The sequence below is a fragment of the Tenebrio molitor genome, chromosome 3 (assembly GCF_963966145.1).
Source record: "Tenebrio molitor chromosome 3, icTenMoli1.1, whole genome shotgun sequence".
NCBI classification, from domain to species: Eukaryota; Metazoa; Arthropoda; class Insecta; order Coleoptera; family Tenebrionidae; genus Tenebrio; species Tenebrio molitor.
Window position 1 is genome coordinate 5,257,682 of NC_091048.1, and position 17,203 is coordinate 5,274,884.

At 34.1% G+C, this 17,203-nt stretch overlaps 1 protein-coding gene across 1 annotated transcript; it reads right to left on the reverse strand.

The window, feature by feature from the left end:
• Nucleotides 1-14,382: 14,382 nt before the first annotated feature.
• Nucleotides 14,383-16,914, reverse strand: LOC138126620 (uncharacterized). The gene is made up of 5 exons (XM_069042412.1): nt 16,026-16,914; nt 15,671-15,955; nt 15,411-15,618; nt 14,990-15,348; nt 14,383-14,929 (listed from the first exon to the last, which is right to left on the reverse strand). Exons 1-5 carry the CDS (start codon nt 16,137-16,139, stop codon nt 14,441-14,443), a joined length of 1,455 nt encoding a protein of 484 aa, XP_068898513.1. The 5' UTR covers nt 16,140-16,914; the 3' UTR covers nt 14,383-14,440.
• Between the last annotated feature and the right edge of the window lie 289 nt (nt 16,915-17,203).

The following is a 17,203-nucleotide window of genomic DNA, read 5'->3' on the forward strand; positions in this document are numbered from 1 at the left end:
AAGGGTAGAGAGAAATCAGTAAGAAAGATCCCCATTATCGATCTATCTACAACAGACACGTGTAAACTAGGTTAATTTTTCACCAATTTCACCGATCCATTCCATAAAAATTGCAGGCTCTTCTGAAGCATCACTTTTTGTAATCTTATCTTTACTCATTGAGATGAATAATCCTAAACGTTGGAAGTTGTTGTCTTAAAAACTTTAATGGGTAGTTAATTATTATGTTATTAATAAACTTTGTTGTTAACATCAGTGAGTGCGCGGGACAGATACATTAAATCTTATAAGAAGGTTCTAACTGCTTATTGCCTTGGCGCTTTCTAGTAATAAGGTTCTATTTCCAAAGATGGAACCCTGTATACTAAAATGATATGGATTGTGGATGTAGATAGAACTGTGTTGCATTTTTATTTCAATAACTGGGCGCTAGATATTATTTTGAGTAGATTTCTGTAAAATTCACGTCAAATAAAACCTTGTAGCACAAAAAACTCAATTTCGTTAAAAATGGCAGATGGAACCTTGTAATTCTAGGGTAGCGAGTTCTTGTCAGAATGATTTAATTTTGCATTAAATGACAACAAAAAAGTCTGTTTTTTTAACCCATTTTTTTCGTAAAATTAGAGGCTCCCAAACTTCTTTTGAAAAAATGTTAGCCCAACGTTGGCTCAATCTTTACCTATTGTGGAGTTCTACCACTGCACAACTTTCAAAGTCACCCTGTATAACGCTTTGTGTTTAATACAGAATGATTTATTGCTTATTATTTGTTGACAAATTTAAGTGGAATATTACCAACAAACCTGATGCTAGGAAATCGAAGAAATGAAACCAGAAATTCAAATCAGATTTTATTCTCATCATGGAAAGAATTGCACAGTAAATTTATTGTTTTAAAAAATATTACATTCTTAAGTGAACCTTTAGTTAGTTTCGTTTATTTCGTTTATTTAAAAGAACACAGTAGTCTATATTAAACCTCTTAACAACACATTCAGTGCTAAATGAAACTAAGTTTAGATGTACGGTGCGATAAAAAAAAAATAGTCAAAGTACACCACAAACAAGAATAAGTCAAGAATTTGGTCGACTGATTCGGCCGGAAAATGACATTTTTCCTAACAGGGAACAACATTTAAATTAAGAAGTGACCATAAATTTCTCTGACTAATTTTTTTTACCTCATGTTATTTTACTTTTATTATCTCAGCTTATCAAACAGAAAAATTAATTTGATCAGTGAAATTATTCTATGTTGTACAACCAATTAGAGTATTGAACTTATTCTGTAATATACACAGTAAGCATCTATTATACATCCTTTAGCAAAATATACCTTAGAATACAGTGAGCGGCAAAAGTATGGAATAAATTCCTTAAAAATTAAACAGAATTTTTTTCAAAAAAATCTTTGGACAGGTCAATTTTAGTTTATAAAAATACACGTTTTAGTACCAAAGAAAATTCCAAGCAGTCAATTGTTTTCGAGTTATGACGTCATCGATACTTTTTTTAAATGGAAACCCCCTATTTTTCTTCTCGATTCTGATAGCCCTTTTAATTGTCTAAACGCCAGTACAAAAATTTTGTTATCTTATATAAGGAAATTTTTGAGAAAAAAAATAATAAAGTTGGAAAAAATAAATTTTATAACGAACAAAAACAAGTCAAAAACTGTGTTAGTAAGTACTTAAAATTATGGAATTAAATGTTTGAATTGCCATCCCCCAGCTTGTTGACAATAAGCAAGTTTATGAAGAAATTCCCCCTGTTTTAGTTTTATCCCAGCATCCAATCAAAATTAAAATTTCTATACGTTGTGTTTCTGTTAAATGAGTCATTTTCGAAAACGTTTTGTAAAACAAATAACACATACGAATGAAATTGACAGTAACATTTGACTGTTTGATTTACCTACTTCATTTTTTGACTTGTTTTTGTTCGTTATAAAATTTATTTTTTCCAACTTTATTTTTTTTTTCTCAAAAATTTCCTTATGTAAGATAACAAAATTTTTACACTGTCATTTAGACAATTAAAAGGGCTATCAGAATTAAGAAAAAAAATAGGGGGTTTCCATTTAAAAAAAGTATCGATGACGTCATCACTCGAAAACAAATGACTGCTTGGAATTTTCTTTGGTACTAAAACATGTATTTTTATAAACTAAAATTGACCTGTTCAAAGATTTTTTTGAAAAAAATTTTGTTTAATTTTTAAGGAATTTATTCCATACTTTTGCCGCTCACTGTATAGGTACCTAATTTTAATGCAGAAACTGTTTCATTCGTACGAGAAAACACACAACAGAATAAACCAGTTTAACAATCTGAAAGAGCAATTAGTCAAACATATATACTCGTACGATATAGACAGAACAACACTAACCTTAACTCCCAATGCGTAATTAAGAATAACATTATTTGAAAATTTAAGGCTGAAAGGTTTCTTGGTCATTACTGTCATAATCATCAATAGATTTAAATTTCTTCGATTCAGACTGGACCATCGTATTTTTGTATTAATAAGATGCAGCACGTCTGACTGGAATCTAATAAGTCTACATCTATAATAAACAAAGTAACAGATATACCTCATTTTCCACGGATTGTCCTACAAATATTATCGAACAAAATGTGCTCAGACCCGTTAGAGCGATAGCGCCTAGTCTGTAATAGTAACTTTCCCTTGGATTGTCGTCATTCTAAGATTAATATCTTTGTTTGTCAAGATTTATGTCAGAGTAGATGCAACTTACCAAGAAACAATCAAAGGAAAAGCATGTAAACAAAAGAATTCCATTTAGGGAAAAGATTGGAATCCATTTTTTAATTTTTGTTAATCCTTCAGTACCAACTCTGTAACAAATTTTTCAGCGAAATGCATTGCAGTAGCAATATTTACCTTATTAAATCAACGTGTCTTTTAATGCAAAATTTAATTCTATTTTCAACTTCCATTTGGTAGTGTTCATTTTTAAACAAAGAACTTTCATCCTCGCTGTCGTACTGAGCCACATTGATGATATTAGCTACATGGATAAGTAATAAATTCGTTTGAAATATAACATGTTCTACAATATACAAGAACAGATGGGAACAATTCATCATCGTAAATGCTACTATAAAAAACGTGAATCTATAAAGCCAGTTCAAAATGTAGGCGTACTCAGAAAAATATCTATCAAAAAGGTAGAGAGCAAAAAATGCATCCTCGTCATGGCGAACAGGTAGGACAAAGAGAGCCGCAGCTATTAATCCCATTCCTAAATTGACAATCACAAAACTTGTCCAAAACACAGATTCAGTTTTAATTTTTGCTGTCGTTTTTTTATCACCGCTGTCCAAAGCCCATGGTTTTAAATTTTTGAAAATGATGTCAGCAATATCGCCATCTTGCAGTAGTACTATGATGCTGAATATTCCCTGAATAATTTAAAAAATTGTTCTGTTTCGCTAAAAATTATATTCTATTATTACATAAAACATTCCAAAAAAAAACGCGGCTGTATTTGACAAAATCCATAAGAGTCAGAACGCAGCAGAAGAAGTAGATTTGAATCAGTGTCATGGCCATTTGAAGAATTAATGTAGCTATAAGGATTATTCTAACGAATCTTAACTTTAAAATGTCAAGTGACAAAATGCGAACTATCCATAACGAGTCGTCTGAAACATTTTTAATAAAAATCTGGTTTATTTGCTAAACGATGGTACCTTTAAAGGGTTTCTTCGTAAAAAGATTCATCACATATGAGTTCAACACGCTGTGATAATGGAAATTCAAGAATTCCGGAAGGGAATGCTGGAATTTTTAACAAGGATTATAAATTAATATTGTTTTTATCTTCTTCTATTGTATAATACAGGGTTATTATAACCAGAAAGTTGTTTGGAAAATGACAGTTACAAGTTATATTTTGATAGAACAATTTTAACTGACATTCATATTAAGCATAACAGACCAGACATTATAATTTTAAATAAACAACAAAAGCAAGCATATCTTTTAGATATAGCTGTTCCAAATTCACATAATATAACACAGACATATAACACAAAAATTAATAAATATTTAGAGCTCTCCGTTGCTATGAGAAATCTTTGGTGTTTAGAAAAAAATTCGATTTTACCACTTGTAATTTCAGCAACGGGAATAGTACCGCAATCTCTTTTTAAAAATTTAAAAATTCTGGATTTAGATAACACATTGGTAGTTGAAATTCAAAAAGGTATATTATTATACTCATGTCACATCGTGAGGAAGTTCCTTAACATTGACACAGAACATAATACACAACAAAGTCAAAATGCGGAGGCGAGACGCCGGTAATTATGTTGATAAGCACTGCACTATTACTTGATAGTAATATCCGTAATAGTGTATGTACTCCGGCAAAATTGCCGTGCCGCCGGGTGGAGGTGGGATACGAATGATTTTAGTCGATGCAGTAACTCGGAGAATCACAAAACGTAAATGACTAAATGTTAAATGTAAAAGATTAGGTACATAAAAATTTGTGCTGTGACTTACGTGGTTCTACACTTCGATAAATTCATGAAATGAATATCTACTCTTCTAGATAAAATGGACGTGGTTTAATATTCACATTAGCCGTATTTAATGGCTGTTTTATAATTCTATTTGCTACCCCATACAACTCGACTTTTTTATAATTATGCTTAAGGCTATTGATTTCATTTCCCCTTCTCTCAACTTAACAACAACAAAGGCAAAAAAGTCAAATCACATTATAAGTTTCAAGTGTTCAGCGTCATTAGTATTTTTGGTTGCGTACAAAATATTTTCAAAAATAAGCCTTACGTGACCTGTAGAGAATTAGTTTTTCTGTAGCAGATGTTAAAATGTGCTTTTATCTATTCAACTCAAAAGTCAAGTAGCATTTTCATCACAAGGGTAGATAAAGTGCTACTTTAACAGAAGAGTAGATAAAGTAACAACGCTCATACTATCGAATATTTAAAATGTGTTTAATTTTTTTGTATTACCCTAACAGGGCCCAGACTAACGATATTTTAAAACCTGACACGATCAGTAATGATTTTTAAAAAATGTTTTAATAATAAAATAGAAATGCGATAGCAAAAATGGAATATTATCCATGACAATAAAATTTAATTATCTTCTCACGCGTAAAAAAAACGCTCTCGAAGATATAATAGAAATAATAAATAACTATTAATTGGGAAATTAACATTAATTAATTCTGTACCCAGGAACGCAATGGGCAGAATGAGTTTGCTAAATCAAGAATTTTTATTTCTAAATAATTTCAATTAAAGATCTTTTCTAATATAGTCTTAAAACATTTTCATTCATTAATTCATTATTCGTTCCTTGGAGCTCTCGCGGTCGGGGACACGCCGCCAAAGTCCGTTGGTCTAAATTAGCTGTAATACGGCGCAATGCACAAATTGAAGCCACGCCACTCACTAATAGGGTTATGGTTATGGATCGTTAACAAAACAGCGGACAGGTGAAAAGGAATGTTGGTTAGTCGCACCACGGTCAGTTTACCCTTTGCTACAAGTTTGACGCCCTCAAAAGGTACAGGACACTTCCATGCAAAATAATGAGGGATCAACGTTAAACAGGTCGGTGTACTTATTGCCCATTACCGATCCATATAGTGATTGTAAACTGCCACGGAGGGGTGAAAAGTTGCACGTGTCCTCTCCGGATACAGCGAAGGGGAAGAAACGAGACGGAGAGAAGGCGAAGACGAAAAGACCCTTTCATAATAAAGGAGACGTAAATTAGAACTGATCTTGGTTGAAAATTGTCAATTACTCAGTTGGTATCAGGTCTTTTTTGGCCTTTTCACAAGACCCCAAACATCCGGAATTTCAGCACGAGTTGCAGTTTCAGGTACGTACTAAGCAATATAACGGAGAACCACTCAACTCTTTACTAGGGTACGGGAGAGTTCGTCTAGATCCCGAAATCGGCGATATCCAAACGAATACTGGTGACGAAGTACACCCACTCACGGTACTTGAACGGGAAAGAGGAAGAAGTAGGTACTTCGAAACCGAGTATTTATCACCTACCTCAAAATAAGCCTACCCAGTTTTGGCGAAGGAAAACAGGCCTTAATAAAGCGAAACCGAGATAAGTTAGGAAAATTAACACAAAAGAATTAAGATATTCGCACTGTTAATGGTTAATCGATGAGAACCGTTGACCGCGACCGTCCTCGGGTGTTTTGGGAGACAAAGAGAGCTCTCAAGGAATGAACTGGGTAGGACTAAGTAGTCGTCGGAAAAAAAAAGTCGAGAGGGTGAAAGGAATTTATCGAGTTGGAGTCCAAACGAAAAAGGGAAAAACGAGTTAGGAGCGCGTTGAAATGTCTTACCCAACTCCAATAAACTCTAGGCTATGAAGAAACAAGAAGATAGGAAAAAACGAAATGTTTTGGAATAGGGCCAAGGTTCCTAACCAGACAAACCCGACGATATGTAGCTACCGTCCCGCTGAAATTGTGACATGAAAGACACTGTTCTAACTGCCTCGTCAGCTGGGGCCAAAGGGTAAAGGGAATCTACTAAGTCAAAAAAAAAACTTCAAACGAAGGCGAATGAACTGCAATCTGGGCAGTCGCGGTAGCATGTGGTTACTCTCGGTCTAATTGTGAGCGAGCGTTTACCAAGTTGGTTGCTTTTAAGGTATTCGAGTAACGATGGCATACCCCAAGCATTAGTGGGCCTTCCACTCTGGCAATTATTCGTAAAAATGGAAAAACGAATGGAACGGGATTGGATGGAAAAAGAAATCCGATCATCAAATGAAAATTATTATTAATATAATAAAGAAAATTCCCATGGCAAAAGTTTCATTTAAAACAAAAAATTTCATAATTCACATCCCCTACGCCCATTTTCAAGAGCTGTCACCCTTTAAACATGTATCTCATGGAAGATTTTCTTTTTAATTGAACTAGTAAAGTAATCTTCGTAGTTAGCACAGGAAAACATCTGAGTTCTTTTAAGTTTAAGTTCTTAAGGCTCTCTATCAGTACCGAAAGCACCCATTTTTTTGCATCTTTAATTTTTAATTGTACAGAAAGGGATATCCATATTTCTACAGGTGACCATAGTAGATGGTTTTATTAGGATAAAAAGTGCCACGGTACGCGTTTTCATGGAACTTTAATTAAATAAAACATAAGTAAAAAACAAGTTATTTTATTTTTATTATCTCATCTTATCAAACGGAAAAATTTGAGTATTGAACTTATTCTATAATATACACAGTAAGCATCTAGTACACAAATCTGCTCCGCACAATATACCCAATATTAACGCAGAAAATTTGTCATCCGTACGAAAAAACACAGTACAGAATAAACCAGTTTAACAATCTGAAAGGCCAATTTAGTCAAACAAATATGTAGACAGAACAACACTAACCTTAACTCCCAATGCGTAATTAATAATGAGATTATTTGAAAATTTAAGGCTGAACGGTTTCTTGGTCATTACTGTCATAACCATCAATAAATTTAAATTTCTTTGACTCAAACTGGACCATCGTATTTTTGTATTAATATGATGCAGCACGTCTGACTGGAATCTAATAAGTCTATATTTATGATAAACAAAATAACAGATGTACCTCATTTTCCACTGATTGTCCTTCAAATACTAATGAACAAAATGTGGTCAGACCGACAAGACAAATGGCACCAACACGGTAATATCTTTCTTTCGGATTGTCGTCATTCTAATTAAGATCTTTGTTTGTCAACATTTATGTCAGAGTAAATGCAACTTACCAAGAAACAATAGACGGTACAGCATGTAAACAGAAGAATTCCATTTAGGCAAAAGAAGGGAATCCATTTTTGAATTTTTGTTACTCCTTCGGTACCAACTCTGCAGCAAATAATCTAGCGAAATACATTGCAGTAGAAATATTTACCTTATTAAATCAACGTGTCTTTTAATGCAAAATTTAATTCTATTTTCAACTTCCATTTGATAGTGTTCATTTTTAAGCAAAGAACTTTCATCCTCGCTGTCGTACTGAGCCACATTAGTGATATTATCTACATGTATAAGTAGTAAGTTCGTTTGAAATATAATATGCTCTACAATATACAAGAACAGATGGGAACAAGTCACCATCGTAAATGCTACTATAAAAAACGTCGATCTATAAACCCAGTTCAAAATATAGGCGTACTCAGAAAAATATCTATCAAAAAGGTACAGAGGAAAAAATACATCCTCGTCATTACGAACAGGTAGGATAAATAGAATCGCAGCTATTAATGCCAATACTAAATTGACAATCACGAAACTTGACCAAAACATAGATTCGGTTTTAATTTTTGCTGTCGTCTCGTCATCACCGCTGTCCAAAGCCCATGGTTTTAAATTTTTCAAAATGATGTCGACAAAATCGCCATCTAGCAGTAGTGCTGTGATGCTGAGTATTCCCTGAATAATTTTAAATAAGATTCTGTTTCGTTAAAAATTAGATTCCATTATTACATAAAACATTCCAAAAAACATGGGGCTGTATTTAACAAAATCCATAAAAGTCAGAACGCAGCAGAAGAAGTAGATTTGAACCATTGTGATGGCCATTTGAAAAATTAATGTCGCTGCATTGATGATTCTTATGAATTTTAGTTTTAAGATGTCATTCGACAAAATTCGAACTACCCATAACGAGTCATCTGAAACATGTTTAATAAAAATCTGGGTTATTTGCTAAACGATAGTACCTTTAAAGGGTTTCTTCGTAAAATAGTTCATCGCATATGAGTTTCAATACGCTGTGATAATGGAAATTCAAGAATTCGGAAAGTGAATGCTGGAATTTTTAACAGGGACTATAAATTAATCTTATTTAAAACAAGGAAAACACCAAAAATGTTGAAGTAATCAAGAAATATGAAAGAAATTGTGATAATTAATATTCGATCAATAATTAGGAGGAGTAACTTTCGAGAAAGACAAACGTACAATGGTAAAACAAATGAGTTACTGGACAGTGAGAACAATTATGTCTTTGCGTAAAAAATTACATAAAAATTTGTGCTGTGACTTACGTAGCTCTACACTTCGACAAATTCATAAAATGAGTATCGACTCTCCTAGTAAAGAAGGACTTAGATTAAATATTCACATTAGCCGTATTTAATGTCTCTTTTATAATTCTATTTGCTGCCCCACACAGTTCTACTTTTTTATCACTATGCTTGGGGATATTGATTTTATTTCTCCTTCTCTTAACTTAACAAAAACAAAATCAAAGCAGGATATGAACAAAAATAATTCAACAGTTTTTTTTACAGTTTAGTGGGTTGTTCTTAAAATTTTTCATAACACGCAACGAAAATGTTTTAATTCATTGTAAATAAATTCTGTAGAGAATTAGTTTAATTGGGAAATTAAAATACCTAAATTAATTCTGTACCCGATAATGCAATGCTTCCAAAAGGTTTTTAAATAATTTCAACAAAACATTATGGGTAATAAAACATTACTTCTACATTTTTGGGAATTCCAGTTAAAATCAGGGAATAATTGAATCAATGAATTAGATGTCAGCAAATTTTAAATTGAAAGAAACAAAAACGGTTACAAAAGTGTCACCAACTGTCACAAAATTCCCTAAATTACCAAATTTGATTTTATTTGTAAAAAGTAAGGTGGCTAATTAAAAAAATAAAATTGACCTCTCCAAGCGTTTTGTTCGAATTAAATAACGCAATTATAAATTTTGTTCCTTACTTTATCACTATACTTGTATAATTAATAATAAACTAGGCAAAAATGAATAGGGAATTCCACAATTTTTCTTGGAAAGCAAAATAATTCCCCCAATCCTCCCACGTATTCTTAAACACTAGATAAATTTAAAATGTTACAAGTACTTGAAACATTACATTTAATGTGCATATATATATATTTATATTTCTACCACGTTTCATTACAAATTTTAAACTGTATTTATAAAAAATTCAAAAATGGAAAAATTCCCTATTCATTTTTGCATAGTTTACTAATTATCCTTCGAAGATCGAATTTTCTTTCCACAATAAAAAAATTCATATGGCAAAAGCTTTAGTTTTTCACATTTTGTAAGAGTGTGGCAACCAAAAAATTTAAACAAAAAAATGTCGTAATTCCCCTCCCCTATGCTAATTTTCAAGAGCATCTCATGGAAGGATTTTTTTGAAGGTTTATACTTTAGATTAAACTACCAAAGAAATCTTTCTAGTGTAGATAGTACTTTTTAAGGAAAGAAAAGTATTTCCATTACTCCAAATTTTGGCGCAGAATGAAGATGATAAATTAGTTACTTGCTGAAGCGAGGCAAAGGGAATATTACTTATTCAAAAATGAATTAATCGATTTATTGGCTGCTGGAACGTTTCTGGTCGATTTTTCTCATTTCTCATTTATATAAAGGTCAAACCATCTAATTATGTTTTTATTATACCTGAATCATAGTCCCCATTTTTGACACTAAAATGCGTGCGAAAAAGAGCCCTTAAAACACTAAAGCTTTAAGGTCGCTTAGGTAACAACAAATTCACCTATATTTTGAACAATGGTAAATAAACATTTATACACAATTTATAATAGCAACGAAACAACAACAATTGACCATTTCTATATCAACGATTAATGACACAGATTACTTCGGAAAAGGTATTTCAATTTACTTTTTTTGTTATAATTTTCAGATTGTAGTGCAGGTATAATAAAAATAGCGTATGCTATAAGGGCCTTTAAAGCACTTGCGACGTTAAAAGCACTCCGCTACGCGTCGTGCCCTTAAACTCGTCGCGCGTGCTTTAAAGGCTTCCTAATAAACTTGTATCATAATATACTATTTTCTACGATCGTGCAAAAAGTGAGTGTTCATTGCATTGTTTTCAGTGGAAAAAGTGCCTCTTAATTGCACTAGTGCAATAAAATCTTTATTGCACACATCTGTCAACAGTCTGTCAAACTTCAAAATAAATAGATAGATACACTCTGTGTATAATTCACAACGCTTTTATCCGCGCACCATTCTCTAAATCTGTTGTAGGCAATGTCATATTGCTTGCGTGATTTCTGTGGTAGTAAATTTAATGTTACTCACTTTGCGATATCTTTGATTTCAGAAGGATCTTCTTTATGCATTTTTCACACACGACGCACAAGACTGAACTGATGTTTATCGTTGTTTATTTCTCGTTGCTATAGTTGTGGCTCGCCAGTAACAAGGCTATCTTAGTTGAAGCAGTAATAAGTAGAGAAGCTCTTCCTCTCCTTCAGTGTAATAGTGCCGACGTTTGAGAAAGTATCATCTAAATAGCTTAATCAGATGATATTCGTTACATTTTTTAAATAACTAGCGTAATTAATAGTAGCTTATTTAATGTGTTCGTGTGTAAATTGGGGATATTTTGGCATCAGTGGGCCAGTTGTGTGTGGGATTGAGGGTCTCAATGGATGACCAATTAAATATGCCGAACTTGGAATTTTATTTTTGTAAATCAACACTTAGGTAGGTAATATACAAATTACAAAATGCAAACGAGAGTACAAAAAAAGATATGAGGGGTCTTAAGTTTTAAATTATATTCTTGGGGTAGGTAGCATTCAATCCCCGTGAGTGGGTGTTGCTTTCCCCGCTGACGCCCCAGCGGCCGTAACATCCGTAACAAATCCAAATCTCTAAAGATTATAGTTCATAGAATCATAGATGTTGTGAAGTAATCGAGCTTTTTCGATTACCAGTTGAGTGAATACACAATTAACTTCAACAATAATACACTGAACTCCAAAATTAACGCATCACTTTGATTTTTTTAATTAAAAAAGCAAGTTTTGAAATATAAAAAAAAATATGTCAACAACAATAACAGCTGAACCATGGGAAATATTTTCAACACATTTTCTTACAAAAAAGGGCACATAAATGTAAAAAAAATACAAAAATTCGAAAAGGTAACATCACGAGTAAAAATGAGAAATCAAAAAACCATCGAAATTTAAAGATTATTTTCCTGAAATCTTGTATTGTCCCCTCTAGCGTTAATTGTAGCTCAGTAACGTAGTGGCATGTTAAAAATGAGGTTTGTGTTATGATTTTAGCCTATATTTTGCCAAATATCCAGGAAGTGCTCTTGTTAGCTGACTGAAGTAATTTGGACGTCCTTACATTGCCTGTAACAGTTTTTCCATATTATCCCATAAGTGTTCGATTGAGTTGAGGTCAGGGTTACGTGCTGGCCACTTCATAACTGATATTTCAATAGTCCTAAATTAGTCGGAAATTACCATTGCAATATGTGGCTGTCTATTATCGTGCATATAAATGAAGTTTTGCCCTACGAATGGGGCATAAGGTACAACAACAGGTTCCAAGATGTTCGTGCTATATCGATGTGTATTCAAATTGCGTCTAACTAAAACCACCAGCTCTGTATCTACGTCTAAAAATATTCTTATCCACACCATTATTGACCCGCCTCCAAAACTCTCTTTAGTAATGAAATTACACTGCGCATATCACTCACCAGGTCGTCTATACACTATTACCTGTCCATCAGACTTGTATAGACAGAACCTGGATTCATCGAAGGCCAAAACTCTGCGCCAATCTTGTTCGACCCAATTGACATGTTCTAATGCAAAGTTTAAACGGGCCCTCCGAAGATCTGCAGTTAACTTGGATCCAGTGGCTGGTCTCCTCGGATGTATCTGATCCTCCTTTAATCATTTTCTAACAGTATTTTCACCCAGGCGGAGTACATATTGTCTAACATGCGATCTTGAAGTCGGAGAGCAGTGAGAAACCCTTCTCTAATGCTTATTAATAGGGCCCGGATTTTAGGCAATTAAAAAGTCGGAAATAGGTGCCTAAAATAGTCCCTTAAACTACTGCAAATAGTCCCTTAAAAACTGAAAATAAGCCATACTAGGTCCTTAAAGTTGTGGTTAATTAAATTAAAAAATGTGTTTTTAAAGTTTTAAGTAGGTACTGTTACGATTTAAATCGCCGCGCGATTGTAAATCTTCGCGATTTTTCTAGAATGTTCTAGAATCCATCGCGACGGAAACGTACTCGGACTTCCGCCGAAAAATCTGCGCACAGAGGGGGTGGAAGCTATAAATCGGGGGAACCAGAGACAGAGCGAGATTTTTCACGACCTTTTGCCGGTGGTGTTGTCAGTGTGCCTGGGGAGAGTCAAGGGGACAGTGATCGAGTGAATTTGCAGGGCCGACGAGACGACGTAGTGGAGTTCACGAGGGCCGTTGGAGACGATTCGTCTAAGTACCACCGCCCACATCGCCAAGCGGATCACGGACTTCACTACGGAAGGTTGCAGACCGAACGCTTTTGCGGATCAGGATCTCGTCGAGTCCTGTCAGTCCAGGTCGTCCCCGGACTCACCGGAAGGTGCCGGATCTACCCACCAGCAAGTCCGGAGCAGTGGTGACACCCCAATTTTTACAGGCCGTAGCTTCTCAAAGTTTTCGGTTGTATTTTGTCACTCCGTCGAACTAATTGAGCGTTTGTATTTAACTATAGTCAAATTTCCATTGTCACTCATTATTTCGACGGGTGAAAAGTTCTATCAAATTCCTTTAATTTGTATATCGCGTTTAGGATTATAATTTGTTCCACTGTTAAAGTAGCAGTTTTGTCATAAGGCGCGTCATTTCATTAATCGTACTAACTTAAGAAAAAAATTTCCTTATCAAGTCCGTCGGGTTTTTATATTCACGAACGATTATCAATCGGTGAGTGACCTCGCCAGGAATTGTGTATCGCGCTCACCGAACATTTTTTTGCGCGTGGTTCTTCACCGGTCCGTACCGGAGAAAAACATCTTAACTTCAATTTTTTTTTGGAGCGAAGGAAGACTTGGAGGACCTCCCCGCTTATGCGGGCGGCGTAGCCGAATAGCGACGTTACGTAGGACCAGTCGGCCTTCCTCCTTCGCTAAAGAAAGGATTTTTTTTTATTGTTTTGCCGGTACTCGTTTGTTGAACGTCTGGGACCCGGAGGACCCTCCGAGGAGTTAAGGTTATTCAATTTTGTACACGCCATTAGGCTAGTCAGGCTTCGTTGTTTTCTTTTTCATTTATATCATTATTTTCATTGTTTGACATCTGAATAAACGATTAGTTGGAAGATTGTGTATCAATTCCCGTACTCCGGGCTGTTCTCACCAATTTTTCAGCTTCGGTCGGCGTTTCTCGTGGTTCGCATTGTAAACCGAGTCGAAGCCACGACTTGTTCGTTATACCCCTGAACATTCCGGATTTGTAACCGGTAACAGGGTTGCCCAGGTTCGGGAGCGTAATTTATAACGTAACAGTACACACAACAAGATATTTACTAATTATTTTTTATTAATTAATATACAATACTACAAGTTTGTTAGTTATTTACATTGTTACGTATTTACATTGCATACAAGATATTGCTCTAAATTTTCTACTTTAAAACATTGTCGGTTATCCACCAAAATGGACTTATATTTTGAAAAACTTCTTTCTACCTCGCAAGAGGTAATGGGCGCAAATTTGTAATAAATTTCTTCCATTTTGGTGTCATGTTCCGGCACATCTTCACCTCTAAAAATTCTTGCCAATTCTAGAAGAAATTTGTATCCAGGATTTTTTTCAGTAACATCTTCAAGTTTTTTTAATGCTACTGCTGCTACAGGGCCTGGAGATTTTTTTAGGGAGGTAAATACGTTTTCAACAATTTTGATTGAATCGGTTAAAGGTAACCCATTTTTTTCCAATTGAGTAATACTTTCGCAGATTATTTTAAAATTACTGCGAACATAAATTAATTGGTTTTTTATTCCGGGTTTCTTCATTATAGACTGTGCTTTTTGAATAGCAACAGCAGAACTTCCATCAAAGGACATGACAACCTGTGAGTAGTTAAAAACAGTTTAACAATCAATTAATTTGCTTATCTTTTATATACTTACTTCTTTAATGGAATCAAAGTGTTCGCTGTAAAACATAGCAGCCTGAAGCCATGTTCCCCATCGTGTTAAAATTGGCTGTGGAGGCAGTGGCATTTCTTTTAGTTTTTCTTTGTACATTTCAACTCTCAAAGGTGCCTTAACGAAAATTTTTTTCACGTTCGAAATTAAATTATCCACATCTTCATATTGATAGCGAATTTTTTCAGCCACTAGATTTAAAGCATGCGCTAAGCATGTGACATGCACAATTTTTGGATAAAACACCTTAAGGTGTCTACCAGATTTTATCATATATGGTGCTCCATCCGTTACAAACAAAAGAAACTTTTCAGCAACAACTCTGGTACTCCACAAGATTTCTACGCATAGAAATTTTAAATCAAAATAAAAAAATAAATTTAAAAAAGTGAAAAACCCTTACCTAAAGATTGATTTACGAATCTAGCTATTCTCTCATGATTTGTTCTTTCTAATTGTTTAGACGCCAAAAGATAAGATTTTCCAGGTTCATCTTCTGAAAGTTTCCCAACCAGACAATTCGCCACATATCGCCCAAGTGCATCTGTTGTTTCGTCAACTGAAACCCATATGTTAAAAGGATCCAGCTCATTCCGAATGCGGTCAATAGTCTAAAAGTGAAAATAATTTTAAATTAAATATTAAAAGATAGTATGTTCATACATCTTTGTAGCATTTTGGTAAATAATTTTTCCGTAAAGTAGACTCATCCGGAATTTTTCTACCACAATATTTTGTCAGAAAATTCTGAAACGCAGGATTTTGTAGTTTGTGCCATGGTATATTGGCAGCTAAAAAGACGTTACAAAGTTCCATATTGAATGTACTATTTGCCGATTCCTCCAAGTTCTGTGTCAGCAACGTTTGCCGAAGCGGTGTCATAATGTTCTCTTTATGGATGGCCGTTTGCTCATGCTGTTGCAAGTGACATTTTTTTTCGCATATAAACTACAAAAAATAAAATTTTCAAATAAGTAAAAAATATAAAATGACATATTTTTAATTATGCTTAACTTACCAGTTTACCACAAGCTTTACAAAACATTTCTCGGGTTGATTTTATTTCATATAAATCTTTCTTGCTTGTCCACTGTAATATTTTTTCGCGTAAACTAATTTTTTGTTTCGGCATTATGTTCACTTTAAACAGGTTCACAAGAAACACGACCACTGCACGGAGATAAAGTAAACGAGAAATGACAAATTTGTAATGCTTATATTTACGTCTCCCACCAAATTTCAGAGGAGATTGTTAATTTTATATTTCTTAAATTTTTAGAAAATGACACCCTTAAGGTTTCTCTTATTGTTTCACTTCGGGATTTTAATTTTCGTTTTTATGGCAAGGACCATTTTATAAACGTTAAAGCTTCTAACAATACCTAAGTATCAGAAAACATTAGACCGCGTATACCTGCACCCCTTCGAACAGAGGCAAACAGATAAACTCTGTAATTTATGCCAGTCCAGTCTAATGGTTTGTGGTACTTAGGTATTGTCGGAGTATTTACCGCTGACATCATGGTCCCAACCGTAAAAGCGAAAAAGTAATTCCTGTATTGTACTGCACTTTGTACATTTCAGTAATTACATCTCCTTAAATTTTAAAATCATAAAGCATTGTAAATTTTATTGAGGTACCACTTTTACATTTTCAATACCGTAAACTTCCCAGAATTCGAAAATTGGGAAAAAACCGCAAAAATGAAATTGATTTTTGGTCATTTTAGGCATGTTCAGGCAGTTAAAAGGTAAAATAGGTATTTAAAGGGCATTTTAGGCCGAATAGGCAGAATCAAATATGGCTCTAATTACTCTAATTAAGCCAGAAATCATTTATAGACAAGTTTCATACATGTGCCTTAAAAAATAAAAATAGTCCATTTTGCCTAAAATCCGGGCCCTACTTATTAACCATAAGTATTGGTCCTGGTGAGGTGTTGTGATCCGTTTTCAGCCTTGTTTCCGCCTCCTTGTGTGCCGTCCAGTCTCCCGATGTCTTCTTAGAACTTTAGATACGGTAGATTGGTTCATACCAAAGTGATATGCTATAGTCCTTCGCCTCCCTTAATTCTGGGCTAACAAAACCACTGGCACGGACTTTTTACATGCGAAGTTGTTCCTAACATCACCCATGTTAAAAGTAAATGAAGATTGATGTCAATACTGATTAAATTTTTCAACTGTTACTAAAAA

Coding starts and splice junctions, on each gene's coding strand:
- LOC138126620 (XM_069042412.1), bottom strand. CDS start 16,139: ATGCCGAAACAAAAAATTAGTTTACGCGAAAAAATATTACAGTGGACA. Junction 15,619..15,670: donor TACCAAAATGCTACAAAGAT/GTATGAACATAC, acceptor TTTCACTTTTAG/ACTATTGACCGCATTCGGAA. Junction 15,349..15,410: donor ATTCGTAAATCAATCTTTAG/GTAAGGGTTTTT, acceptor TTCTATGCGTAG/AAATCTTGTGGAGTACCAGA.